Genomic DNA, 25,403 nt, shown 5'->3' on the forward strand with positions numbered 1-25,403 from the left:
GTCCAGGACACTCAGCTCTCAGATTCAGCCAGGTCTGGACCCAGCTCACCTTGTCTGTGCAACGTTTGATGTGCTCTGACGTGAAGTGTGGCAGCTGTTTCAGGTAGGAGTCCTTGGACCACATGGCCTGGGTGACCATCTGGGCCAGTTCCATGGCTGCCAGAGCAGGACTTAGCCACCCATTGCTGGAGAGGACATCCACACAGGCCTGGATGAGCCGGATCGCCTGAGTGGGGTTAGAGCACAAGAGCAGGGGATGAGGTGGGGTGGGAACTGCTACTTCACAGGCCCCTGTGGGTGCTCCCACCCATGCCCACACTGTACCCACTCTCTACCTTGCTAAGGATCTCCTCTGTATCTGACTGCAGCTCAGCACTCAGCTGCATTCGGGACAGGTGAGCCTGCAGGAGCAGGTTAGTCTTGACGTGTGGGTCGTTGAACTTAGGGTTGTTCAGCTTGTGAGGGACCTTCTGAGCCAACTGGAAAGCACAAGAAAAATAGCTGGTGATGAAAACAGGTGACGCAGCCTGAGACCAGCTCTCAGGCCCAAAGCACCATCTGTCCCAGACTCACAACCCTTCAAAACTCAGAGATGGGTGGGGATGCGTGATAGGGGCATGCTGGGATTTTTCTGTGGTGACAGATCCCGTGCTCTGGGCACACAAGCCATTCTCCTGAAGCCAAGGTGTCCTCACTTGCCGCAGGAGGTTGTCCTCATGGTGCCGGATGGGAATGTTCTCATATTCGGCCGCGTTGGAGATGATCTCGATGAGCCCCCGCACCTTAGTTTTGGCATTCAGGGACATGCTGAAGAGCTCTGACAGACACACAAGATTTGGGAGGAGTCAAAAGCAGCAGAATGGACCATGGGGGAGAGTTAACTGTCTGGGCACCCCTGCCCTCCCTGCAGTATGTTCCTCTAACAGACACGGGTACTAGAAGCCTGTCATCTAGTCCCGGAGAGCTGCACCCCTTTAGAACAGGGCTCCCCACAGACAGTCAGTAGCTCTTGCCAGCCCCTCACCAATGGTGGTGTAGTTGATATAATAGTAGGCAGCAATCATGCCCAGGTTCAGAGGCGCCACGTCCATCTCGTCCTCTATGCTGATACACTTGGACTGCTCCAAGTCACTCAGGGTCTGCTCCACCAACTCCGACAAGTGGTCAGACAGGTGACGGTGGGAGATGCCTGTGAAGGAGAGTGGTAAGTGAGGAGTCACAGGGAGACAGCCACAAGAGCTGTGAAAACCACACAAGGACAGTGTGCTCCAAGGTTTGCTGACCCTGCAAATTGTAGTAGTTGGGGTTCTGTGTCATGCGGCGGTACAGAAAAGTCCAGGTGAGGTAGTCCACAGCATCCTGTTTATTCTCAATGGTCTTGGTGACAATCTCAGCATTGAAGTGGTCATGCATGCAGTGGTCCAGGTGAGACTCTACTGGCAACGGCTCGTACAAAAACTTCTTAAAGAAATCCTGTGGATCAGGGAGGGGCGGTAATAATAGCCAATGACACCGTTGTCACAAAGAGGAGCCAAGGGCAACTCAATAGAATGAGAATGCCCTTGTGTGACAGACACAGCCAAGACAAAAACGGGCGAATGCAGCTGCAGACAAATGAGCTGGGTCCAGACCCAGAATGCTGGGTACGTGTGCCCGTTCTCACTGGCACCACTTTCACAATGGGAACAGAGGGTGCCTGGAGTCATGCAGGCTGAGCAGTGCAGGAAGAAGATGGAACTAGCCAGAGGATGAAGACCTCAACAACAGCCAAAAAAAAAAAAAAAAAAAAAAAAGAAACAAAAGGCTGCCTAACTCCCTATGGCTAAAGGGCTTATTACAAAGCAACACGGAAAATAAAAGAAGCAGATGACAGGAAGAATGTAAACTAACTAAAACCTCCATGACAAGATGAAAGCCTGTGTTCTGAGGCCCAGGACCTCCAGATGGCACAAAGGCCAAGACTGACCTTTTTGGAGCCCTGGCACATGATGACGCAACGCCCCTCGTCATCCTGCAGAGGTCGGTTGGCATGCCCCACCATCTGAAGCACGTCATAGATGGGATAGTCCACATACCTAGTGCCAGAGGGAGGAAAGAGGCAGAGTGCACCAACACAGGCTGTGACTCCCTAACGTCAGAATAAACTGCAAACACGGGGAGATGTGGGCACATTATAGCAAACTCTGGGTTTATGAGTTCTTGTGTTGAGGCACTAGTTTCACTTGCTTATCTAAACATCATTATAGTTTTCGAGTTTAAGAGTTATGACTTTGCTGCTCAGGGTCCTGGAGTAAAAGCTAAAAATCCACCCTGGCTGGTGTGACTCAGTGGATTATTTAGCGCCGGCCTGTGGACCGAAAGGTAGCCAGTTCAATTCCGGGTCAGGGCATATGCCTGGGTTGCGGGCCAGGTCCCCAGGTGGGGGCATGTGAGAGGCAAGCAATTGATGTATGTGCATCCATGTTTCTCTGCCTCTCTTTCTCCCACCCTCCCTCTCTCCCTAAAAGTTTAAAAAAATAAAAAGCTACAAATTCATCTAATGCCAAAAGCCAAGTGACTCCCTACTAAAAGATCACATATCTAAGTAGACCTGCCCAAACCTGTTTTTATATTATTGATTTTTTAATTGATTCTTTTAGCAAGGGAGAGGAGAGAGAGAAAAACACTGATTTGTTGTTCCATTCATCTGTGCATCCACTGGCTGATTCCTGTGTGAGCCTCACTGACAACCGAACCCGCAACCTTGGCACATTGAGACAGCGCTCCAACCAACTGAGCCACTTGGCCAGGGCAAAAGCTGCCCAAACTTAATAGCTGTTATTTCATCAATTATCGAGCCACCCGACTTAAATCCAAACCTACAAGTAGATTCAGACATCAGAAATAAAACTCATTTCAAAAATAACCTGCATTTTGGGAAAAATTATTATTAAGAGTTAAATTATTTGAGCTTTTTCTGAGGAAAACCCTATCTTCTCACTTCTTGTCAACCCAAGGGTGTGTGGCATGGACCAAGTCGGTTTCCCAATGTATGAAACAAGTTAACTCCATAAACCCTAAGGTTCCTTCTAGCTTGAACTACCGGTTCTCCACTTACTGAAACACAGGACAACTATAGAAGCCAATGTGAGCCTAGGTCCTGAGACTGAAAACCCTCCCCACAACAAGACTGTGCCGGAACCTCGGCTGACTGGTGATTGCCCGAACACCTCTCCTCCTAACAGCTGGTTTCTGGGTTTGCAGGTGTTATGTCCATTTTAGGAAAGGCTCCCCTTGGCACAGAGCATAGCTGGACTCACGCGTGGATCTTGCCATTGTAATACTGGGTGTCCATGATGATCACCAGGTGGGCGGCCACGCTCATACCCCAGCAGAGACTCCGAGAAGCTACCACCACCTGGATGGCCCCTGAGCAGCAGAGGGGAGAAGACGACTGAGTGCAGGGCCCCTTGGCTGAGGCAGGATTTACTGCCTCCGGGGCAGGTAGAGGCTTATCTTATTTCGGAGCCCAGAGCAAAGCTTGCTGGAACAAGGTCTGATATGACTAAGAGGGCGAATGCAGTACTGTGGAAGGTGGCTCCACGCCGGAGTCACCTGCTTGAGGGACTATCCTGGGGGCAATGAGGTCATCCTGGGACTAAACTCCCAGCCCCCGCAAAGCTAGGCTTCCTGCCCGACAGACTGGCCCTGCTCACTGGAAAGTACCAGCTCAGCCATGGGCTGGCTCAGCCTGTGGCAGCAAAACTGAGCTCTCTGAGTGCTCCCCAACCCAGGCAGACTCAAAGCTGTAAAACTGACAGGATGTGATTCTGGAAAAACCACATCCACGGCGGCTCCACCACTGCCGCGATGACAATAGCATTTGCACATCTGTGGTCTCACAACCTCGGCAAGTTGGGTGTCCATGGAAAACCAGGTATAGAGGCTAAAGATGCTGGTCTAGAAAACCGGGTTCTGACATGATACAGCCTTGTGTGTCTGCTTGCTTTCTCTCTAGCAAAAAAGGATAACATTTGTCCCATCAACATCACAAGATTATTGGGAGAATCAAATGCAGTAACGGATTCAATAATCAGTAAAGTACTTTGAAAATGACTAGTGTGCTGCAGAGAACTAGCACCCACACCCTAAAGTTTAAAGCCTATCACAAGCGGTAGCCCTGGACACAATGATCTCACTCTATGCCACAAAGCTTTTTACCTGAGCTGAAGAGCTGTTCCACCAGGCGCCGCTCCATGGGGCTGAGCCCCTCGTGCAGGTAGCCTACCCCATTTAACAGTGTTTCCTTGAGTGTGCTGTCACTCAGCTTCTCCAGGTATGGGATCAGATCCTTCTCAGTGCAATGTAAGAACCTGGGCAGCAGAGGCAATGATTCTGCTCGGAGAGGTTCCTGCCCTGGCAAACACCTCCAACTGTGCAGTTGCCCAGCCCCGCCCGCCCTCATAAAGACCACCCTTCAGGGTGGGCCAGCTTCACTTGACCCAACCAACTCCCCTCAGTCCCACCCCCAGAAGCCAGACCAGAAAAGAGGAAGTGGACAGAGCCTGGCCCCTTCCTACCTCTGCCGCTGGATGTCGGCTGCACACGTGGTGAGGATGTCAATCGCAGTGAGGCGGGTCTGCTTGCGAGATGGCACAAAAACAATGACAGGCTTCTTGGGAGAGTGCTTGGTGATAGCATGGTACACAGGCTTGGCCATGGACAGCAGACGAGTCTGTGTGTGACTGATGTTGAAGCCCTGGGCACCACGGAGAAAAGAGACAGACATTACAAGACCTGGTACTCCAAAGAGAAGGCCAAGAGAAATGTGAAGAGCAGGTCCTACCTGGATGTGCAGCTCCAAAGGCACAGGGCGCACATTCGGGTGGAAGTTGAAAGTGGAGGTGGCACTGCACCCCAGCCAGTGGGCCACATCCTTAGCATTCGAGAGTGAGGAGCTAAGTGCCACAATACGAATGGGTCGCTCAATCTGAGAGGAGATATAGCGCATCCGGGAGCAGATCACTTCCAAAACAGGCTGGGAGAGAGGGACAGAAGGGCGAGAAGTCACCACAGGCCCAGGCACCACCCTCAGCCCTGAGTTACCCTTCGTGCACAGGCCAAAGCCCTCAAAATGATCTCCTAGTTCCTCCTCTGATTAGGGGCTCCAACTCTTCCACAGAAGCCAATCTCTACTATGAGTACCTTAAAAAGTCTCACATCCTCCCTTTGGAATAAGGTGACAAGAACAGTCCTCCTGGGAAAACACCCTAGTCCCTGGCCTCAGACTCAAACATGAGGACCAATGCCAAGATCATCCTAGCCCATTGCAGCCCCCTTCTTTGCTGCGCACTCAGACCATACCCCATTCTCGCCCCCAATGAGGTGGACCTCATCCACCACGAAGAGGTTGATGTTCTGAACGTTCTTGCGCTGCTTCCAGCGCCGAGAAAGGATGTCCCACTTCTCGGGGGTACTGATGATGATGTTGCCTTTGCCCAGGAGCTTTAGGTCCGTGCTGGTCTCGCCTGTCAGGAGCACTACCTTCTTGCTGAGCCTGTCCTGGAACTTCTCATACCAGTCCATGTACACCTGGCAGGCAGGGACAGGGAGGGCAGAAAGTGTCAGGCCAGGCCAGGCAACACTTCCTTTATTACAAGAAAAAGCAAAGAAGCCGGAGACAGACCTGTTTCTCCGTAGTTCCTGAGCTACTTTATAACCCACACCAACTTTTAAGCAACGAGAGGCTTCTGTTTAGTTCACAAACTGAAGGAAGGACCAGGAAAAAGCAAACAGTCCTGCCCCAAATGACACTGCAAATTTGGGGGCTTAGTGAAGCTTAACCTGCACTCACAGATGGAAACAGCCTCTGGGAAGGCGCAGAGGTGACAGCACCCCAATTGCTTACCTGCTCTGCCAGCGCCTCCATGGGGGTGATGTAGACACAGCGCCCCTCCGAGCTCTGCAGCAACATGCGCAGGATGGCAAACTCTGCACAGATGGTCTTCCCGCTGCCAGTGGGCGCCCCCACAAACACGTTGTCGTCACTGTTGTACACCGTGTTAAACACTGCAAACCGACGGAGCAGCAGCGTGAGACTGAGGGAAAGACTCAGAGCACTCATCACACACAGACAGCGGGGGCCAGCACCCAGGGGCGATCGATGTGGCCTTGCCCTACAGTAGGGCTGCCCAGCTGTCCCCTCCTTAGTCTTTCTCCCACACAGAAGGAAGGAGGGAACCAACATCAAGAGTTCCAGTCCCATGGAGACTTGTAGGACAACAAAAGCAAAGGAGGTGAAGTCTCCTTCTCTGCTTCTTAGTTGGTCTTCTCAGGGACCAGGATGCAGAGCAAAAGGGCCCTGGCTGCTTTTCTCTGCTTCCAATACTCTCATGTTTCCTAGAAAGAGTCTAATGAGGAAAGAAAGGAACAGCCTAACCCTGGCTCTGAGACTCTGTCAAAGTCCAAGTCCGGTTTATTAGTTTGTTTGACTGAGTGCTTCTCTGCCTCAGGTCCCCAACTGTCACATAGGACGCTGATAGTAATACCTCACATATTAAATGCCTCCTAGTGTTGGTGGCAAGAATAAAAGAGAAAACATCCACAATGCCCTCAGCCTACAGCACTCAGAACACCGGTGTGCCATGGATGCAACTGTTATCCAAAGGATGAGGGGGAGGCCTCGGTCAATGCTGGACACTCTGCCCAACACTTGAGTGCCAGGGGCAGGCAGGCTCCTGAGCCTGAGAAACAACAATGCCCCCACCAACCCTCCTCAGCGAGAGGAACAAAGAAGCAAAGAAGCAGAGCAAATCTAACCCTAACTAAGGACTTGAGAGGAAATGACCGGGTACACTTTCAGTCAGCGCTGATGGACCGCCCCGCCTGCGAGACCTGAGCACCCTACTTCCCTTCTGGCACAGAAAACATCCGGTGACTGTACATGGCCTCCAGGAAAACCGACACACCTACCTTGGGTCTGGATGGGGTTAAAGAAAGGAAATTTATCTTGGTAAAGGCTCTCAAAGGCGCTGTTTCTCAAGGCAGACACAGGCAAGGGCTGCAGGTCCAGAAGTTCAGTGGGAGGTGGGTACTTCTCTGGCAGGATCAGGTGTCGGAAGGAGACAGGGAGCTGGGTCTCACAAGCTGCCAGAAGACAAACAGTAGGCAGTCCTCCTTACCTAACGGCTCCCAGAACCCCACTGTGCACACTGGAACCCCGACACAGCAGATGTATTGCTCTCCCCCACAAGGTCACTTGTACAACTGCCCTGGGAGGACCTGTCCCTAAGGGGCTGTGCAAAGGAGACACACTCACAGAGCCAGCGGTCAGACACCACGCGGATGAAGTACTGAGGCGGCAGCGGTTCAAAGACAGGCACAAAGAATGTAATGAGGTGCTCGTCCTGGGCGTACTTGGCCTTGAGTAGGAAATACTCATGGTGCAGTATCACCTCACTGTCCACATCCTCCACGAGAATCCAGAATGCTTCCGATGAACCATGGACCTGAAAATAGGCACAAGCAGGAGAAACATGAGCTGCTGTGGGCACGCGGCACCTCCAGCCCAGCTCTCCTCGAGATCACACTAAAGCCACTGCCTCCACCAAGCAAAGGTTTACCTTCTCATCCCACTGGAAGTCTGGCGTGATGGTCAGCTCCACTTTCAGGGTGGAGCGCGTGATGGGCTGCAGGTGCACAGACAGCTCTAACTTGGGGAACAGGTGGACGTATTTGTGGATGGTCTTGCCCATCTTTGGCATACGGATGAGCTCCCCTGTGAGGACACAAGAGGGCACAGGGGCTGCCACCCGGCCTGCCAAGCGTGTCTGCACACTGGGGGCCACCAGGGAAGTGGCATGTTCTACTCCAGTGTGTTCAGGCCCTTCCCTTCACTCTCAGTAGAGCCCAAAGGAGTCAAAGGCCAAGACCAGGAGCTGGCCTAGTGCTTGAGAGGGCATAAGAGGTGACCAGGACATTAGGGCACAAGACTTAGAAAGACACCTGGCTGTACACCCAGAAAGATGATGGCTTCCCACACACCTATCTCATTATGATTCAGGTCATACAGACGCTCAAAAGGGAAGTTTTTCTTCTCAATCTTCTTCACTACTTCCTCGGGGAGTTTCCGGAACTGACGCAGTGGACACATGGACTGCCACCTACCAGCAAAGAAAACAAAACAGTTTAGTCCCTTGTGCAGGTCCTGTAACAAACTGCCCTCATCACGGCTTCCGAGAGATCAGCTGTGACCACACGAGATATGGCTGTTAAACAAGGACATCCAGAACTGTGCCAGCTGTGGGACCTGAGGGCCAACCCTCACCACCACCACCCCTCAAAGCCTAGTCTCTTCTCAACTTCCCCCAGGTGCGTGTTCCATTTCATGCATCAGGACCGGAGATCAGGTGCACTCTACAGCTTTCCCACCACCCTCCGCCTGGGGATCCCAACAGTGATGAGCTGCCAGAGCCCAAGGCCCTTACATGCGTTTATCGATCATCTTGCAGAGGTTCAGCGTCTTATCTGTAAGTTGTGCCCAACCCCGGTTCAGGACAATTTCAAAGATGGCCCGCATCAACCGGCCTGCCGACTGGGGAAAGACAAAACATTCCCTCTGTTAAGTCCCCACTGTCCCCAGACTAATGAAGCCACTGTCCATACACTTTAACTGCCTCACTCTGATGTAATCAGCCTCACCACTCAAAAACAAAGTCCCTCTGTAATTACTCTTTCCCCCTTCATATAGTAGGTTCTTGCAGAAAAGGCAGCTTGAGTTCACCACACATTTTAACCTGAAGCTCACCATGTGATTTTAAAGCTTTCTGGCTCTCTTAGTATTCAAAGCTCTAGTAGTTATAAAGACCTTTGCCAATTCTGGATTATTTTTGAGCCAGCAGCCACAGTGGGAAATTGCTCTCCAGGGAAGCCGACACTGTGTCCTGTGAATCTCTCTATGGAGCCCTCCGGGCACTCTCTTGAGTCCTTACTTTCCCACACGCTCAAGAGCAGTAAACCAGAGTGGCTGTACCACACATGCATCAACCAATGAGCCAGCCAGGAGAAACAAACCTCAGCGTTTCCCACACCCTTACTAGTGGTTCAGCCCACTTTGTCCAAGACGCACACACGGGGGTGAACTGTTCAGGCCCCCTCTCCAGGTGGCACAACTCTGCCCTCACCTGTGTGACATACACCATGTCGGCCATCAGTGCAAAGCCCTCCAATTTCAGCTGTGAGATGAAGGCTTGAAGAAGCACATTGATCTGGAAAAGGCAAGGTCAGCCAGAAGGCAGCCAATCATGAACAGTCCAAGGAAATAAATCACACTTCTGCTCTGGGCACCTCTTGATTTGGACATTAAGTAACTGCTGTTCCGTATAAAAAGAACATGTGGGAAGGATGCTGGGAGGACCAAGCAGGTTAGCAAGCACAAACCCCAATCCAAGGTCCATCTTTCACAAGATTCTGAAAACCACCTCTCCTTATCCCAAGCAGAGATGCTGGGCTCACCTTCGCACTGGGCTCCTCGATGCTCTCCTTTACAGGGATGGGCACCCTCTCCAGCAGCTTCTGCAGCTCCAGCTTCTCCTCCTACCACATGAAGGAAACAGGTCAAGGAAACACCAGATGGCCGTGGACAGAACCCACCCAGCAACTTGGCAGTACCAGCTACCTGTCACGACATGCTGTGGACTCACCTCTCTCACAGTGATGTTCTTGAACTCTGAAGACAATGAGAAGACTCTGAAAAGCTCAATCTCGCTCAGAGTAGGCTTCAGCAGCTGGTTGTAGGTCTGCACTGTGTCATTGGTGATGTAGTAGTGGCTGGCTATACGACCCAGTTCTGTCACCTATGAAGGAACACGCAATCCAATGCAAGCATTAACAGGCTGTGACCTCTGAATGCAGACAACAGGAACCCACTGGATGAACACATCACAACACAAGTGCCTGGCCCAAGTATACGAAGAAAGATGGCACAATAATCTGACCTACAGTGAACTAACACCCACACAGAAAAGACAGATAAATTAGCTACCTCCACTCAAGTTCCAGAAAGGAGGCACTGTCAATCAGCACGGTGCAACCCCACCTGCTTTCTACAGTTCTAAGCAATGGGGATTAGGCAGGGCTCAAATTTAAGAGTGATTGGAAAATGTCTCCTGGGACGATGACTTTTGTTGAGACCTCTGCTTTCATCCCTCGGCCTACTCACCTGGAAGTTGCCTGTCTTCTTGTCATACTTGACCAGATTGTTCTTGTCCAGCATCAAGGCAGCAGTATGAACCAGATCCAGTCGGCGCTGGTCCAGCAGTGGGTCTCCCTTGAGATCATCGTGAGAGATGCCATACAGAGTTGGGGATCGGAGCATTCGGATATACAGGTAGGCATAGCCCAGCCAGTTCACCGCATCCTACGGGAGACAGCTCCTGGGCCTTAGCATGGAGAACTGGTGTCCAAATGAAAAGCTCCCAAGAATCATTTGGAATTAACTTCCAATTACAAGAATGTATATTATGTATCTTCTGAGGATTTATAATATTTCATTATAAAAAAAGGAGTCCTTTCTAAGATCTTTTAACAAGGGGAACTGTCAGCCAGACCCAAGCAGTTTGGAACTGTTTATACTGACGCTGGAGGACCCTGGGTGCTGGTGACCCGCAGCACCACCGCACAGACCATCCCACTCCTGGTACCCTGGCTTCTCTGGAGAAGGTCAGGGGCGCCAAGAGCAGTGCCCTCCCTACCTTTGCATTCTGCACATTGCCCAGCACGATTTCCGCGTTGAGCATGTCAGGCAGCTTTGACACCATCTGGCTCTCAATAGGAAGCTGCTGGTTGAGGAGAGACAGGTAGTACTGAAGCTCCCCGTGAGAGGTGATGAGTATGCCTTCACCCTTGGTGTCATACTGGGGTCTTCCGGCACGTCCCAGCATCTAGAGCGGAGAGAGGAAACAAGAGGGCTGTGGCCACAGGGCTGCTGGGTAGGATTCCAAGTTTCTCCTTTATAGACCCTCGCCTTCCATCTGCCCTATTTTCAGCACCCTTGCATCCTGTACACAGGGTGCTCTTCCCCACCAAGAACAGACTCAAAGGATCTGTACCTGCAGAATGTCCAGTGCCCCCAGTTCTGTCCAGCGCCCCTTCTCTGGACTATACACCTGGGTGCCTTTGATGATGACTGTATGTGCGGGGAGATTCACACCCCAAGCCAGAGTTGCTGTGGAAACCAAAACCTAGAGGCAAAGCAAGGTGAGAAGGAAAACAGATGTTACCACCAGAGGGTCACTATCCCCAGCTTCTCTAGGCACCCAGTCCCAGAGCTTCTAGCAGCACCAGGGCGGGTCCCATCCTTATCAGTGTGACACCAAAATAAAGAGGAAATGGGTCCTCAGACACCTCATCTATTCAAGAAAGAACCTTTCAAGGTCCTACAGATACCTACGGGGCAGAAGTGCAGACCTACGGTAATCAACTGAGGGTCACCAGACACACACACAGGCCCTCCCTGGAGAGAACGTGAGCAAGGCAGGCCCTGACGATGTGGGGCCTTGTTTGGCACTAGCTGGAGTCACCAACGTGCTGTGCTTCTAGACATTCTTAAATTCACTCACCTTCCCCCAGGAAGTATGTGAAGAGCTAGGAAAGGTGGGACCACAACTGCGCCTACCACAACTCTCTGACACAGGCTACCTGAGCCGCAAACAACAAAGTACCAGGCACAAACGTAGGGTACAACCTTTGACATTCTGGGTCTTCTGAACTCTGCTTCGTCCACCCTCACCTGAATGTGTTTATCAGCAAAGAGATCCTCTACAAGTGTTCTGTCAACTCTGGTCATGCCTGCGTGATGAATGGCAAAGCCATAGGGCAGAAGATCCTTCAGCTCCAGGTTCTGTGGAACAGAAAAAAACATGTGATGAGGTGAGCCTTCCTGTGGGAACTCTCCCAGAGAGGAAATAAATCTCTTCACGAGACCCTCTCGTTACGTGCTCTATACACCCACATCCAGACAATCAGCCTTAACTGGTGTGAAACAGCAGCATGAGGGTACAGGCCTGAAGGACCGTCTGGACAACCTGGGGTTGAGGCAGTTCCCAGGTAGGAAAGGGAGAACTGGCCTGTGTCTCCTCACCTTGCACTGCTCAGCTTCCGTCCGAAGGACTTCTGTGGAGGCAGAGCCCTCTCTCAGAAACAGACCCAGGGTGTCCTTCTCTAGGCACATGTCCCGGATGGCCCTGGCCGTCTTCCCAGTCTCCTTCCGGGAGTGGACAAACACTAACACCTAAGTAGAAACCAGGTTTGCCACAGTCAAGAGACACAGCTCCCACAGTCCCACCCATAGTACCAGCAGCAAGAAACATACTGGCACCATCTTAAGGCCAAAAGCAGCGGTCTTGAAGAGGAGCCATGGCAGGAATGGACTCTCTCAGAAGCTTAAACAGGACTGGTAAGACCCTAAAAGAATGAACCATCCAGTATAGTGAGAATGTCCTGGAACTGGGAAACCAAACTAACTCACAGCATCATATCATTAACAGCAAGTTTATATACAACTAGGATGCAAATTCAGGAATCTAATTAAGAATTTGTGTTCAGTAAGATTCTAAGCCACCTGAAGAATGTGTCTGCAAAATAATAGCTAAAATATTTATGAAATAACAGGCACTGGCCTCATAAAAGGATGTTAAGAAATAAGTCTCAGGCTCTGGCCAGTACGGCTCAGTTGGTTGGAGCCCTGTCCCGTAACTGAAAGGTTGACGGTTCAAATCCTGGTCAGAGCACATACCTAGGCTGCAGGTTCAAGCCTCAGTCCAGGAGTGTACAATCCCTAGAGAAAGTCAATGCTTTTCTCTCACAGCAATGTTTCTCTCTCCCTTCCTCTCTCCCTCTCTCTAAAACAATGAAAACGTGTCCTCAGGTGACATTAAAAAAAAAGTCTCAGTATGAGACGAGCACCATTTTGTAGGAAATAAAGTCCTCCAAGTATTTAGTGTGAAGAAAAGACTTGTCTCTTCATCTAAATTCATCTCTTCACCTAAATTCAACGCTGTTTATCAGACAAAAATATACGATCTGTCATTTTTCCTTAATTTGTGTCTTCGTTAACATGGCTAAAGCCAGTTTTCAAATGAAAAATCGTACCATACCTTACAGCCGACTCCTCTTTCAGTAACTTTCATCTTTATTTTTACTGAGTTACATTTCAGTGTAAGCCCCCCAGATCTTTTATGGAAGAAACCCTTGATAATGCAGATACAAAGACCAACTATCTGAACCTCAGGATTTCTTTTTTGGGAGTTTTTAAATTACAAACTCAATTTCTTTATTGGTTTATAGGACTATTCAGGTTATCTATTTCATCTAGGCTGAATTTTGGTAGTTGACAGTTTTTGAAGAAATGGCTCATTTCTTCCAGGTTGTCAAATTTATGTGTAAAAAGTTGTTCAGAGTATTCCTTTATTATCCTTTCAATAGCTACAGCTTCTGTAATATCCACTTCATTCCTGATATTGGTGTTTTGGGTTGTATCTTCTCTATCTTTGCCGATCTTGCCTAATTATTAGTAAACCAAAAATTCAAAAGAACAGAGTCCAAGAATGATAAGAACCCACAGACAGACCTGATTTTTTCCTGCATGTTCCATGATCTTCTCATAGACTATCTCATTCATGATCTGGAAACGCTTGATAGCTTTCTTCTCTGTGATGCCTACATAAGTCTGTTCCAGAGGCACTGGGCGGAAGCTGGAAGTTCAACAGACAAATGAGGTCTTTGGCATAGAATATCAGGGAAGTAAACAGTCCTTTTCAATGCCCAGGAGCAATATTCCTATTTTGGGAGTCATATCACATCAAAATACAGAGGCCCTTCTAAAACCCAGTGCAAGAGAGCTCCATGGCAAGGGGAAAAGACAACAGGAAGGTCACCTCATTCGATTTCTCCCTGTCTCATACCTATTGTCAAAGTAGAAGAGGCCCTTGGCAGGATCAACACGCAGAAAGGTGGCCACATCTTCATAGTTGGGGAGGGTGGCACTAAGCCCAATGAGTCTTACATCCTCTTGGGTCATCTCAATGTTTCGGATGGCCCTGGCCACCAAAGCTTCTAAGACAGGGCCTCTGTCATCATGGAGAAGATGGATCTCATCCTAAGGAATGGAGAGCAGCAAATTACCTCCAAGACTAGAGAAATGGAGCCCCTTTTCCTGACAATAGTTGCATTTTGTAGTAACATGCCTAATATGCCAAATAAATAAGAAAAGGGATCCCAAGACACGAAACCAAATGATAATACGAAATTCACCATCAACACCCCCACCCTCAGGAAATAACATGCTCTGCAATGAGCTGCCTCGCTACAGTTTAGTAAAACGTTTTATGAAAAGAAAATCTGATACTTCGGGTAAAGTGGTTCATAACTTGACACAAAGGTTATTTTCTTTACTGAAAATGGAGCTTCTAATCAAACCACATTTATAACAAGTAAAGGATTCATTTCTGGGCTGATATCTTCACCAAGTACAAAAGATACTGTGCATTAAATGGCGAGTTCACAGGGCCTAATGCTGTGCTGCCCAAATTTTAGCATGGAAACAAAGCGGCACGGGGCCTCATTAAAATGCACACTGCATTTCCGTAGCTGTGGGGTGGGGCCAGGGACTCTGTATTTCTACCAAGACTTTGGGTAGCAAAGCTCTAAAGCACGAGTTAGCAAACTTTTTTTTTTTTTTTAAGATTTGTAGTAACATGCCTAATGTTAATTTTTTTAGAGAGAGGGGAAGGGAGGGAGAAAAGAAGAGAAACATCAATGTACAAGATAAACATCAATCGGTCACCTCTCACATGCCCCAACTGGGGACCTGGCCTGTAACCCAGGCATGTACCCTGACAAGGAATTGAACTGGCAACCTTTCAGTTTGCAGGCCAGAGCTCAATCCACTGAGCCACACCAGCCAGGGCAGCAAACTTTTTCTTAAAGTGCTAGATAGTCAATACTTTAGGTCTGTGGGCCACAGTCACTGTTAACAAATACTCAATTCAGTCATTGTGGCACAAAATCAGCTGTAAACATTATCTAAACAATAGGTATGACTGTGTTCCAACAAAACAAAAACCACTAGCCACAGCCTGCAAGCCCGTTCTAGAACACCGAAAACCAACATGTGAGCTCTTCCTTCTGCTTTCCCAGACAACTTCAACTACACTCAGACTGAGTGACTGGTCCCCAGGCACTTCTGCTTCTATGGGACACAATATCCTGACTCCTCACTTATTCCCTCTGAGAATGGACTATTTATGTTTATAAATCCCATTGATGTTCTGGGAGGACACGATTAGTTTCTCGTTCGTCTGTTTACATCTACCTCAATTTCAGACATCAAAAAAGACGTAAAGAATAACATAGCAATCACTGTGTACCTACTGGGATATTTTCAATGAAGTGCAGGTTATCGTTTAATGATAAAAGCAATGCTGACAACAGGTCATTACAAAGGCCAGTAACTGGAGAAAACTTCCTGGACCAGACTGATCTCTGTGCCCCAACAAGTGCCCCCAGCTCACCAGAATGATGAGCCGCACGAGCTGGGTGTAGGTGCGCTCCCCACCCTTGCGAGTAATGATGTCCCACTTCTCAGGAGTGCAGACGATGATCTGAGTGGCGCTGATCTCCTCCTTGCACAGCTGGTGGTCGCCAGTCAGTTCTGCAACAGTGATGCCATATGTAGCCAGGCGCTGGGTGGAGGAAAGGCATGTCAGGCAAGAATGCTTGCAGGGGGCCCTGCCACCAAGCTGTCTGACAAGTCTGAGCACAGGGTACTGGAAGTAGGTATGAACCCATTAGAGAAATACCAGATGAATGAGACTGACCATACGAACAAATCCATGTTTACACTTGGGAAAATGTAGCAGACAAAGGTTCTCCGGGAGCTCCGCACAAGAGGGGGAAATAGAAATGTGTAGAGCACAGGACATGGACGAACACCAGCAGGTCTATTATCAACCCCAGCCACATGAGAGCTTCCTAACTACTCCAACAATGCTCATGAGAACTGGAGAAAACTGCTATGCAGAGGGTGACAGAAAGATGATAAACCCTTGCAAAGGCCAGAACAGGTCAAACACATTCTTGGTTCAGAAACACTCTGTACCTGGGTCAAGCAACATCTCTGAAATGGAAAACACACCTCTGAGACACTGCAGAGATGCCCTGATACAAGACATAGTGATGCACTGGGCCTGCCCCCAACCTGTGATAGCGCCACCAACATCTTCTGGAGGAGAGTTCTACCCTTACCTTTCCAAAGCTGCCCACCATCTCCTGCACCAAGGACCGCATGGGAGCAATGTAGATGATCTTGAAGTCGTCCACGTTGATAGTGCCATCCATGTTAATGTGCTTCCCGATCTCCCGGAGCATGCACATCAGGGCCACGTTGGTTTTACCAGCCCCCTGAGACAGTGGTCAAACATGAGTAGGCCTGTTTACCTGGGAACATTCACTGCCCTAAATCCCATGGGCTCACCATCAAAACAGAGACTAGAGCATATCCCAAGAATTTTATTCAACATTTAACATCTCTTTCACCAAAGAATGAAGATTTGGGGCAAATAGGTAGAGACGAGCCCTCCTACCACCAAAAACATACACCAAATCCACAAGAAAGCAACAGCCAGGGCAGTGCTTACAGTGGGAGCGCACAGCAGCAGGTTCTCATCTGTCTCCAGGGCGGCCCGGTAGAGCTTACTCTGGATTCGGTTCAGCGTTTTGAAGCCCTCAAATCCAGCCTGTGCATACTTGGGCAGCTTCTCCACCGGGAGCAGTTGCTGAAAGGAATAGGCATTCGTATTATACTGGCAGCACCCTGAGCAGACTGTGTTCTTGAGGGATCTCCAGGACTACATTTCCTGGCAAGCTCCCTGTGTACTCTCTACTAAGGACCAGACCAGAGGGATCAGTATCATCCTCTGGGTTCAAAATCAAGAGAGAAAAGCTTCCACTTCTGAAATAAACTGTCTACGAGATGAGGCCACATTGTGGTCAATGGGTTGAAATCCAAAGTGGAAGGAAGGCAACCTGGGGAGAAAACCAAGAGAAGCAACCAACTCACTTCCTCAGAACCAAAGGGCTTGGGCTTCAGTGCAGGCACATGCACTTCTTCGTAGCCCTTGCGCTGGCGACGAAAGGATCCATCTGGAAGCTGACAGCGTTTGTTGGCCATGAAGTGGCTCCCCTGGGTGAAAACCAGGTCCTCTAAGTCCAGAACCTGTCTTGGAGCCAATGCCTGTGAGGAAAAACAGAAATACAAAGAAAGTCAGGAGGCTGAGCAAGTAAGCTTCTATCTATCACCACCTTGGAGAGGGCCCTGACACGGACCTCCCCGCCCTGGTCCAGATCCATGGTTTCCAGGTCCGTGTCCATCCGGGACTGCCGCACTCGCTCTCTCCGGGACCGCTCCTCCTGTAGTGGGGAAAGACAAAAGGGGCAATGACTTATCACCATTCTAGGCTCCTGTCCTACTCTGTCCCTCCTTAGCTGAGCTTGACTCAGGGCTGCTAACCAGTTAAGTCCCAAAACAGAAAGACAGCCATTTATGTTCAGATACTTCCCAGATGATGAAAGCAAGGAAATGGACATTAATGGGACAATGCATAGTGTAGGCATTTCAAACACAGATGGTCAACAATTCAGTGTCAAGGGCTCTCCCTCTTTTCAGCAAACACATGTCCTTTCCTCTATTTTCATGATACCATGATTTTGTGTGTAAACAAACAGGAAGAGGCCCACAGTGAGGGCAAAGACAGCACATCAGAGGTCTCTTAGCCACACCAATGTGAATTTGTAAATTCTATTATGTACCACGGACAAATCTCAAAAAATTTAGAGAAATACTTTACTTCTTCACCTTCCTAGTAATAGGCATTTAACTTTATGCTGCAATCTTATAACCAATGTCTCTTCTAAAGCAAACACTCTAGCTCCGGAATCAGACAGAATAACCAGCCTGGCCCTTACGCGGATCAGATCCTCCTTCTCTGTTTCATGGAGCTGGTAGAGAAACTTTGACAGCTCTGGATCAGCTTCCATCTTTCCCATGATCCTTTCCTTTTCAGCTTCACTCTGTGCACTGGCCAGCAAGGTACAGTATAAAACTGACAACAGCAAAAGGAGAAAAAGGTGAGGAGGCAGTAAATGAAAAGTGAATTAAACACGTGCAGAAGCTATGAAGGCAACAGTCTCCATCACACATATGCACACAGGCTACAGAAGGGGCCACTGTATACTCACTCATCATCCTGTGCTGCCGGAGCACTTTAATAAAATCGAAAGTGTTGAAACCAAGGAGCAGCACCAGCTGGTTTTCACACTCCCGATCATCACTGGCCGTCTGCAGAGAAGGTAACACCAGGATTAAAGACACAGCCATTTGCTTCATATACTGCCCCACCCCCTAAGATACACTAAATGCAAAAATATGATTTTGGCCATACCTTTAAGATTTCCAACACTTCATCTGCCTTCTTCTGAGACACAATGGCATCATCGTAAAAGCGACTGAGCTGCCGCTGTAGCCAGAACGCATCAATGTCCCGAGGGTGCAAATCCTTCTTCTTAGAACTCATCAGCTCACCAGAGGCTACAAGCTGCACGATTAGCAGGCACTGAGCTCACCATGTTTCTGTCTGCCCCAACTACTTTCCCATCATCCCGCAAGAGCTCTGCTCATCACCTGTAGCCCACCTTCTATTGAAGAAGAAAAGTCCAGAGGAAAGAAAAGTCTTCTATACTGAATTCGAGAGCATACCAAACTAAGATCTCATCAACACATACCTTTGGGAGGAAGGATGACTGACTGAAATCTTAAGAAAATCAAGACACCACATGTTTGTTATGGCCCACCCTAAAAGGGAGCTCAATAAATGATATCACGGGACCTCCGCATGGGAAAGAACCTGGCCTACAGCCGTGGGCAAAATCAGACTTCACTCACATTAGCCGAGAGGGTGCAGCGCACCACAGCTTCATCCCCTTCCATGTCGTCATCAGACGCCTCTTCTCGAACCTCCCCATATACATCTTCATCGCCTTCCTGTGGAGAGAGCCCCCACCCCAATCCGTAACTTGGACCGGATCCTGACATCCCCACAGACTCTCTCCCCTGAATCACTTGGTTAGAGCGATGGCTTCAGGGTGAAACCAACAGCCTATTGAGACCAGGGTCAGCCTTAGCCAGAGTACATTTAATGGCATGACCTCACTACTCTCAGTCCACGTGGCATGGCTTCATTAGGTGCTCCTACTCTCTTTTTTTGCGTCTCACCTGAGAATGTCACAAAGGCACTCAATGGGACTACAATCTCTCTCATACACATACAATCCATGCATGCTAAAAAAGAGCTCACAGCAAGCAGGAGAGAAGAGTTATGCAGGAGAAACATGCTTGGATCCAGAAGTGCAGACCACACTGGGCTTGCTCACCAGTCTTTACTACACACTGGCTCACACCATTCCGTGGACTCAGCACAGTATTATGTTTAAAGCGGGAACTTAATAATAAGCTCTTGCTATATGAATGAGTTCTATGAGCAAAGCCTTCTTTCAGGTTCTTGCTTTTTAAAATCTACAATTCTATTAACTACACTGCAGGCAGGGGCTTAGCAGTCAACTATTTCACTCATTTGCTAGATGGACAAACTGAAGCAAAATGACTTGCCCAAGATATAGGACCAAAATTCAGACCTCCTGGCTGCCAGCTGAGTGCTCTCTCCTGACTCTCTCATACTGCCCCTTCTTCCCGTCCTAGCACACAGAATTCTAAGGCCAGCTTTTTATCTTCTGGAGCCACACTCACACACCAAGAATTCGTAAAGATTTTCAAAAGCCCCATTTGTTCCTATTTACTTACATTCAAGAAATTATGATTAGGCAGCAAACCTCAATGGATGCTACAACCGTTACTTACATACCCATGTACAAAACATGCCCATGCTCTTGGGCAAATGTACATTCTTTTGAAACTGGCAGTAGGACACAACACCGACCAGGGGGACATTATCACAGTAAGGTTACAATGCAGTAAAACATGGTAGCACGCACCTTCACTACAGGTATACACTGTACTTGTCTTTTTTGCTGATTTAGTTAAAATTAATATGGTAATTTATAATTATAAGTATAATCTGCTTTATAAAGCCTGAAGATGACAGTAATTTTTCAGCAAAATAACACTTATGCCCAAGTTTGACACCCATACGACACCATCAAGTTTATCTGGCTTCAGTTAGGGTGCTTCCTTACACTAGAACAATTTCAAAAAACAAGAATAAACTAGGTCCACTTGTTTTAACACTTACCTCCTCATCAGACTCAAACTGTACGTTCACACCATATGTCTCATCAATGTTGTCATCTGAAACAATGAGATTAGAGAAAGAGGACAGTGAACAGTTAGTGCACTGAGGCACCACGGCGCACATTTCCTCGCCAACTGCCTGACCTGCCTCTCCTCGGGACGGATCTCAGGTCCGAGGACTCACAGACACTCAAGGATCAACATTAAGAGTCATCTGTACTGCCACCAGTGAGGCCTCCTCCGACCTGCCACGCTTGGGTACAACCCCATTCTGCTTGCTCAACCACTTGCATCCCCCAGGCTCTGCCAAAGTTTTCCCCATGTTCTACACAAGAAAAGGGTCCAGAGTAAGAAGTGGCGTCTATTGTAGGGATTCTGGTATCTGTCAATAAACACCAAGCAGAATATGAGAACTGACACATTCAGGTGTTTTAATGACTAAAGCTAGAAGATCACATTTAGGGGTCAACAAGTGACCAGTTAATACAATCAGGACATAAAAAGCTCAGTTACCCATATTCTGGATTTCCTTGTCTCCGCCGTAGTCTGTGATCTTTTTACCCAAGTTCACTAGCACATGGTATCTGGTATCATCTGTCTGCCCTAGCAACAAGTCAATCTCCTTTCTCCTTTCCTTGTCACGAAGCTTTTCATTCTTTAGGACTGCTAGAACTTCATCAGCTGCCCCACAAAGAATATCACGTGGCTGGTGGCAAAAAAAAAAAGAAGAAAGAAAAGAAAATTTAGAACAACGACAGGCAGATCATCACCAACCAGCATTATGTGACAATTGGATGGGAAGAGTCAGACGTCTTTAAAATCTGCATCCCAGGTTCAAATCATTTTCATTAATGTAAATAAAAAATGCCACCAAGTTACACAACTGAAAGAAAACCCGTTTTAAAAAGATTAGGTAGGTGGTCTTAGGAAGCAGGACATGAATTCCACTACAGCCTGCCACAGTCCTCCGGGCGGCAGAGGCACTCCAGTCTTCTCTAGCCTGCCCAACTTTTGGTAATTCTCTGTCCTCACCTCCTCTACCACTCGCCTCAATCAGAGCCTCTCTGGGACGCATAAAGGTCATGTATAATGGTTAAGAGCCAATTCTGGATGTTGACTACCTGGTTCTTATCCTGGCTCTGCCAAATACCACCTTTGTGACTTGGGAAAATTGTGAGTGATTCTATTCTTTGCCTCATATCGCTCTTCGATAAAATTGAAAGTGAGTATTAATAGCACTTCATCATGGAGCTAACATTAGGACTGTTAAAAGAGAAAACACATAAGGTATTATCCCAGATAAAGTGCGTGCTCAGGGAGTATCAGCCACTTCTGCAAATTGGCATGGACCACAAAGGAACCTCCACAGACAAGGTTCTTCTGGCGCCCTCCAGTTGTGACTCTCCCCCTCCCCCAAACCACGACTTCTCCCTCTGGCTGCCTCACCTGGTCCCCAAGGGCAGCCTGGATGAAGCTGAGCAGCACTTCATAGGTCTCCCGGGTCTCTTTGGTTTTGGGCTTATAGATGATGCCTACCATCTCATCAATACCCTCCGAGAGCAGAGTGTACCCCTTCATCTTGTTGATGTCGTGCCGATCCTCATCACGCTTTCTTCGCCTAACAGACATGTAATGTGACAATGAACTGGCAGAACCTTCCCTCCCAGAGGCAAGACTAAATCAAGCCTACCCACCCTCCTCTTCATGGCACACAAGTGATATTTAAAAACATATACCTGTACCTCAAAACATAATTCTCATTTGGCCTTACTCACTTGCAGGAGCTACTTCTTTATAGGAACCAATAATAGAAAGAGAGTCCTCTGTCATTCTCTCACTAGACGCACTGAACATTACAATGAGACATCTCATTCATTTAAAAAAAACAACCCTTTTTGCCCTGGCCAGGGTGGCTCAGCTAGTTGGGAACCTCGTTCTGAGGACTGAAATGTCACAGGCTCGATTCCCAGTCAGGGCACATGCTGAGGTTGAGGGGTTGGTCCATGATCAGGGCATAAAAGAGAGGCAACTGATCAATGTTTCTCTCTCACATCAATGTTGCGCTCTCTCTCTAAAAGCAATGAAAAACAGTCCTTAAGTGAGGATAAACAAATAAAAATTAAATTAAAAACAAAAGCCCTTTTATGCTGCGTGACATTATACAATGGGATTTTGACTGGCTTTTCAAATACATTTTCTTTTTCCAGCCAGAGAAACTATAGCATCAAAGTAATCTACTGCCATCAATTCCCCCCAAATTATAACAAAACTAGAAAAAAAGTCATACTTTGCAAAGTGGAAGACCAATGATGTTTTAACTCATTTCAAATGCAACTACTTTAATCAAAACTGGCGCTAGGAACCTTTGAGACACCATCATGGGAGGAGGAGAACAGATGATCAGGGTCAAAAAATAATAGGAAGATGAAGCTGAATTATTTTTTAAGTTTTGAAACATATCCCCTAAAAAGTAAAAAAATAACAAAAAACCTGTAATTTATACCATGGATGCTTGAATATTAGTTATAAAAACAAATATAGGAAATGGGCAACAGCAGAGGAAAGAAGTAGGGATGGGATGTTAGTAATGGAAGAAAAATAATTACTGAGACAAAGGAACAGCAAGGGTCGGGAAAATATTGTCGAAAAAATTAAAATCTCTCTATGGACCAGAAACACATACATTAGAAAGAGATCTAGCCCTGGTCAGTGGCTCAGTTGGTTGGAGCAGGCTCCCAAACACCAAAAGGTTGAGGGTTCAATCCCGTCAGGGCACATATGGGAGACAACAGATCGATGTTTCTTCCACCCGATGTTTGTTTCTCTTTCTAGCTCTCTCTTTCTCTCACACCCTTCCTCTGTCTCTAAAATCAATAAATTATTTTTTTAAAAAAGAAAAAGGTCTAAAAGTTGGACTCTGCCCTACACACACTGGTAGGTGCCCTGTCTGTGCCACCAATGGCCATGGCCCCATCCCTGGTGGCGCCCAAGCCTCCTCCCACAACGCTGCAGATGGAGGGCCCACCACCAGCTCACCGCTGGCCTCTCCTTCTCCCTCTACTGGAAGGAACCTGGTCATTGGTAATGCAGGGTGCTGCGCTGTAACAGTTGCTCATCTGGATTGAGTAAAGGTTTTATTATAAGCTCAAAATCAGCATTACAAACATTTCGGAGTATTTTCTGCATTGTGTGCTATTCCCCAAAAAGAGGGAGCCCAAGAGAACAGTGCAATGATTCAAATCTTTCCCTATGGCATTTGAGCATTATAAAATGTTAATTACTACAAAGCTGGGATTTTTCTGGTCATGTGCACAGATCAATGGATGGATCCATGGCAGCTATGACGGCAGTTTTCTGTACTTAATCTCTTGTGATGGTTAGAGTAGCCTAACATTCCAAGTGAAAGGGGAACACACTTACACAGAATTATTCATGTAGTCAAAAGAATTTATGCAAAGGAAGGCGGTTTCCTTGGATTTTACAGAGGCCTAAAGCCTACTATATTAGGAATGGCTCCATATGCAGGTGTTTCATTTTTAACTTCTGCTGCCTGAAAATGCAACTAGGAACTGTTCTTCCAGAATTTGAAAAGTGCCTCACCATGCAGGAGACTCTGCGTACATCTATGGACAGCATGGCGTTCGGAAAGGACCATGTCGTGGCTTATCTCTCAACTACCTTCGCTGCGTTCTCTGTCAAGCAGCAGCTTTTACAACACATGAACTTATGAAGTAGCTTTTTCACCTCGATTGAAAAAAAGAATGTGCTTTCCTTTCCTTAATAAATTCTCAGAGAGAAATAAACTGTTACTATAATTTTGGGCAGAACATACTTGAGGGATATTTACCCTGTCACAGGAACCACTGGTATTATTTTAGTTCTTGATTATTTTATTCATCACAAATCAAAACTGCTTATGATACCTTGATGCCAAAAAGTTACACCACAGAGCAATGAAAAAAAGTCCTAAACTGATGCTGGCAAATCAGTTAGGGGATCTGAAAACATTTAAAGGTGTTATTTGGAAGTACAACTAACTTAAAATGGGACACGAGTAGTTGCCATTAATTTGATCATGCTGTTCCAAGCTTTTAATTATAATAATAATTTTCAAAGACTCTAACATTGGTTATTATTATTCTAACAAATATGCTTTGCAGCCGAATGATGGGAACTTAACTTTTAAGTTATATAAACCATAGCTTAGAAGTCAGCATTAAAGTATTACTCTTATTATGTCTCTTCATAAAATTCCGGTCCCCTGTATGAAAGGAAAAACACCTTTTCTCTTATTTTTTTTAAAAAATGAACACTGTATTTAAAAAGTAGTCATGCAGAGACTCAACAATGAATGAAGAATTTTCAGTTACTGCTCAAATGTTATTAGCAGATATTATGACAGGTTTAAATATTTTTAAAAGTCAATGTATTTCCCAAAGACAGTAATAGTAAATACTGACTATATTCTTTCAAAATAGATTAGCAAACTAGATTTGCTTTGTTAGGTGATTTTGGTGTATTAGAAATCTTATTTAAGAGGACTGTGAAATATCCATTAACATAAATGAGGACGCCAAAGGCTGTTTCTCAAGTATCGTCATGATGTATCAACTAGTTCTTTCATGTAAAATAATTTTAGTGCAACATAAGAATATAAGGAATGTAAAATGATTTAAATTGCTATCCTTTTTATTAAAATGGCTTAGTAAGAATGCCACTTATTGTGTTTAGAGTGTTTTTTATGTTTTATTAAAAGCATGACAGAAATGGGAGGGGAACAGTTACAACTTTGTCCTCAGAAAGAGCGATTTGTAGAATTGATGTTTTTCTCTCCCTCTCTCTTCTTCCTCTCTCTCTAACATCAATGGAAGTATCCTCCCGGGAGGATTTAAAAAAAAGTCTAAAAGCTGTTTTCCACTTTAGGTACACCTGTTAAGGCCAAAGGACCTTTTAACTCTCATGTTGTTTTTACCTTTGTTAAGTTGTTTTAATGCCACTGATGTCTTATTTTGCACTCAGCAGTTCAGCAAAAACGCTGCTCAAATGCTCAAAAGAGGATGGGCTT

The 25,403-nt window shown here is 47.2% G+C and overlaps 1 protein-coding gene and 1 pseudogene across 1 annotated transcript in view; one reads left to right on the forward strand and one right to left on the reverse strand.

Annotated features, from left to right (window-relative positions):
- SNRNP200 (small nuclear ribonucleoprotein U5 subunit 200) overlaps positions 1 to 25,403 on the reverse strand; it is a 28,889-nt gene that overhangs the window by 2,721 nt on the left and 765 nt on the right. The window contains exons 3-41 of the mRNA XM_024571785.4: positions 21,785 to 21,956; positions 20,852 to 21,044; positions 20,340 to 20,395; positions 18,977 to 19,075; positions 18,477 to 18,629; positions 18,274 to 18,373; positions 18,001 to 18,137; positions 17,362 to 17,445; positions 17,096 to 17,269; positions 16,674 to 16,811; positions 16,282 to 16,437; positions 15,549 to 15,719; positions 13,941 to 14,134; positions 13,607 to 13,730; positions 12,119 to 12,268; positions 11,768 to 11,878; positions 11,088 to 11,219; positions 10,731 to 10,919; positions 10,199 to 10,396; positions 9,681 to 9,833; positions 9,493 to 9,573; positions 9,162 to 9,245; positions 8,466 to 8,572; positions 8,023 to 8,141; positions 7,602 to 7,756; positions 7,298 to 7,487; positions 6,952 to 7,125; positions 5,888 to 6,048; positions 5,344 to 5,571; positions 4,826 to 5,017; positions 4,560 to 4,738; positions 4,201 to 4,352; positions 3,300 to 3,408; positions 1,967 to 2,075; positions 1,284 to 1,473; positions 1,025 to 1,189; positions 696 to 817; positions 336 to 479; positions 50 to 226 (exon numbers count right to left, since the gene is read on the reverse strand). Of these exons, the coding sequence (XP_024427553.1) occupies positions 50 to 226; positions 336 to 479; positions 696 to 817; positions 1,025 to 1,189; positions 1,284 to 1,473; positions 1,967 to 2,075; positions 3,300 to 3,408; positions 4,201 to 4,352; positions 4,560 to 4,738; positions 4,826 to 5,017; positions 5,344 to 5,571; positions 5,888 to 6,048; positions 6,952 to 7,125; positions 7,298 to 7,487; positions 7,602 to 7,756; positions 8,023 to 8,141; positions 8,466 to 8,572; positions 9,162 to 9,245; positions 9,493 to 9,573; positions 9,681 to 9,833; positions 10,199 to 10,396; positions 10,731 to 10,919; positions 11,088 to 11,219; positions 11,768 to 11,878; positions 12,119 to 12,268; positions 13,607 to 13,730; positions 13,941 to 14,134; positions 15,549 to 15,719; positions 16,282 to 16,437; positions 16,674 to 16,811; positions 17,096 to 17,269; positions 17,362 to 17,445; positions 18,001 to 18,137; positions 18,274 to 18,373; positions 18,477 to 18,629; positions 18,977 to 19,075; positions 20,340 to 20,395; positions 20,852 to 21,044; positions 21,785 to 21,956 (5,722 nt within the window). The remainder of the gene's footprint in view (positions 1 to 49; positions 227 to 335; positions 480 to 695; positions 818 to 1,024; positions 1,190 to 1,283; positions 1,474 to 1,966; positions 2,076 to 3,299; positions 3,409 to 4,200; positions 4,353 to 4,559; positions 4,739 to 4,825; positions 5,018 to 5,343; positions 5,572 to 5,887; positions 6,049 to 6,951; positions 7,126 to 7,297; positions 7,488 to 7,601; positions 7,757 to 8,022; positions 8,142 to 8,465; positions 8,573 to 9,161; positions 9,246 to 9,492; positions 9,574 to 9,680; positions 9,834 to 10,198; positions 10,397 to 10,730; positions 10,920 to 11,087; positions 11,220 to 11,767; positions 11,879 to 12,118; positions 12,269 to 13,606; positions 13,731 to 13,940; positions 14,135 to 15,548; positions 15,720 to 16,281; positions 16,438 to 16,673; positions 16,812 to 17,095; positions 17,270 to 17,361; positions 17,446 to 18,000; positions 18,138 to 18,273; positions 18,374 to 18,476; positions 18,630 to 18,976; positions 19,076 to 20,339; positions 20,396 to 20,851; positions 21,045 to 21,784; positions 21,957 to 25,403) is intronic.
- Positions 21,950 to 25,176, forward strand: LOC112315140 (solute carrier family 25 member 16 pseudogene; annotated as a pseudogene).

The sequence above is a fragment of the Desmodus rotundus genome, chromosome 5 (assembly GCF_022682495.2).
Source record: "Desmodus rotundus isolate HL8 chromosome 5, HLdesRot8A.1, whole genome shotgun sequence".
NCBI classification, from domain to species: Eukaryota; Metazoa; Chordata; class Mammalia; order Chiroptera; family Phyllostomidae; genus Desmodus; species Desmodus rotundus.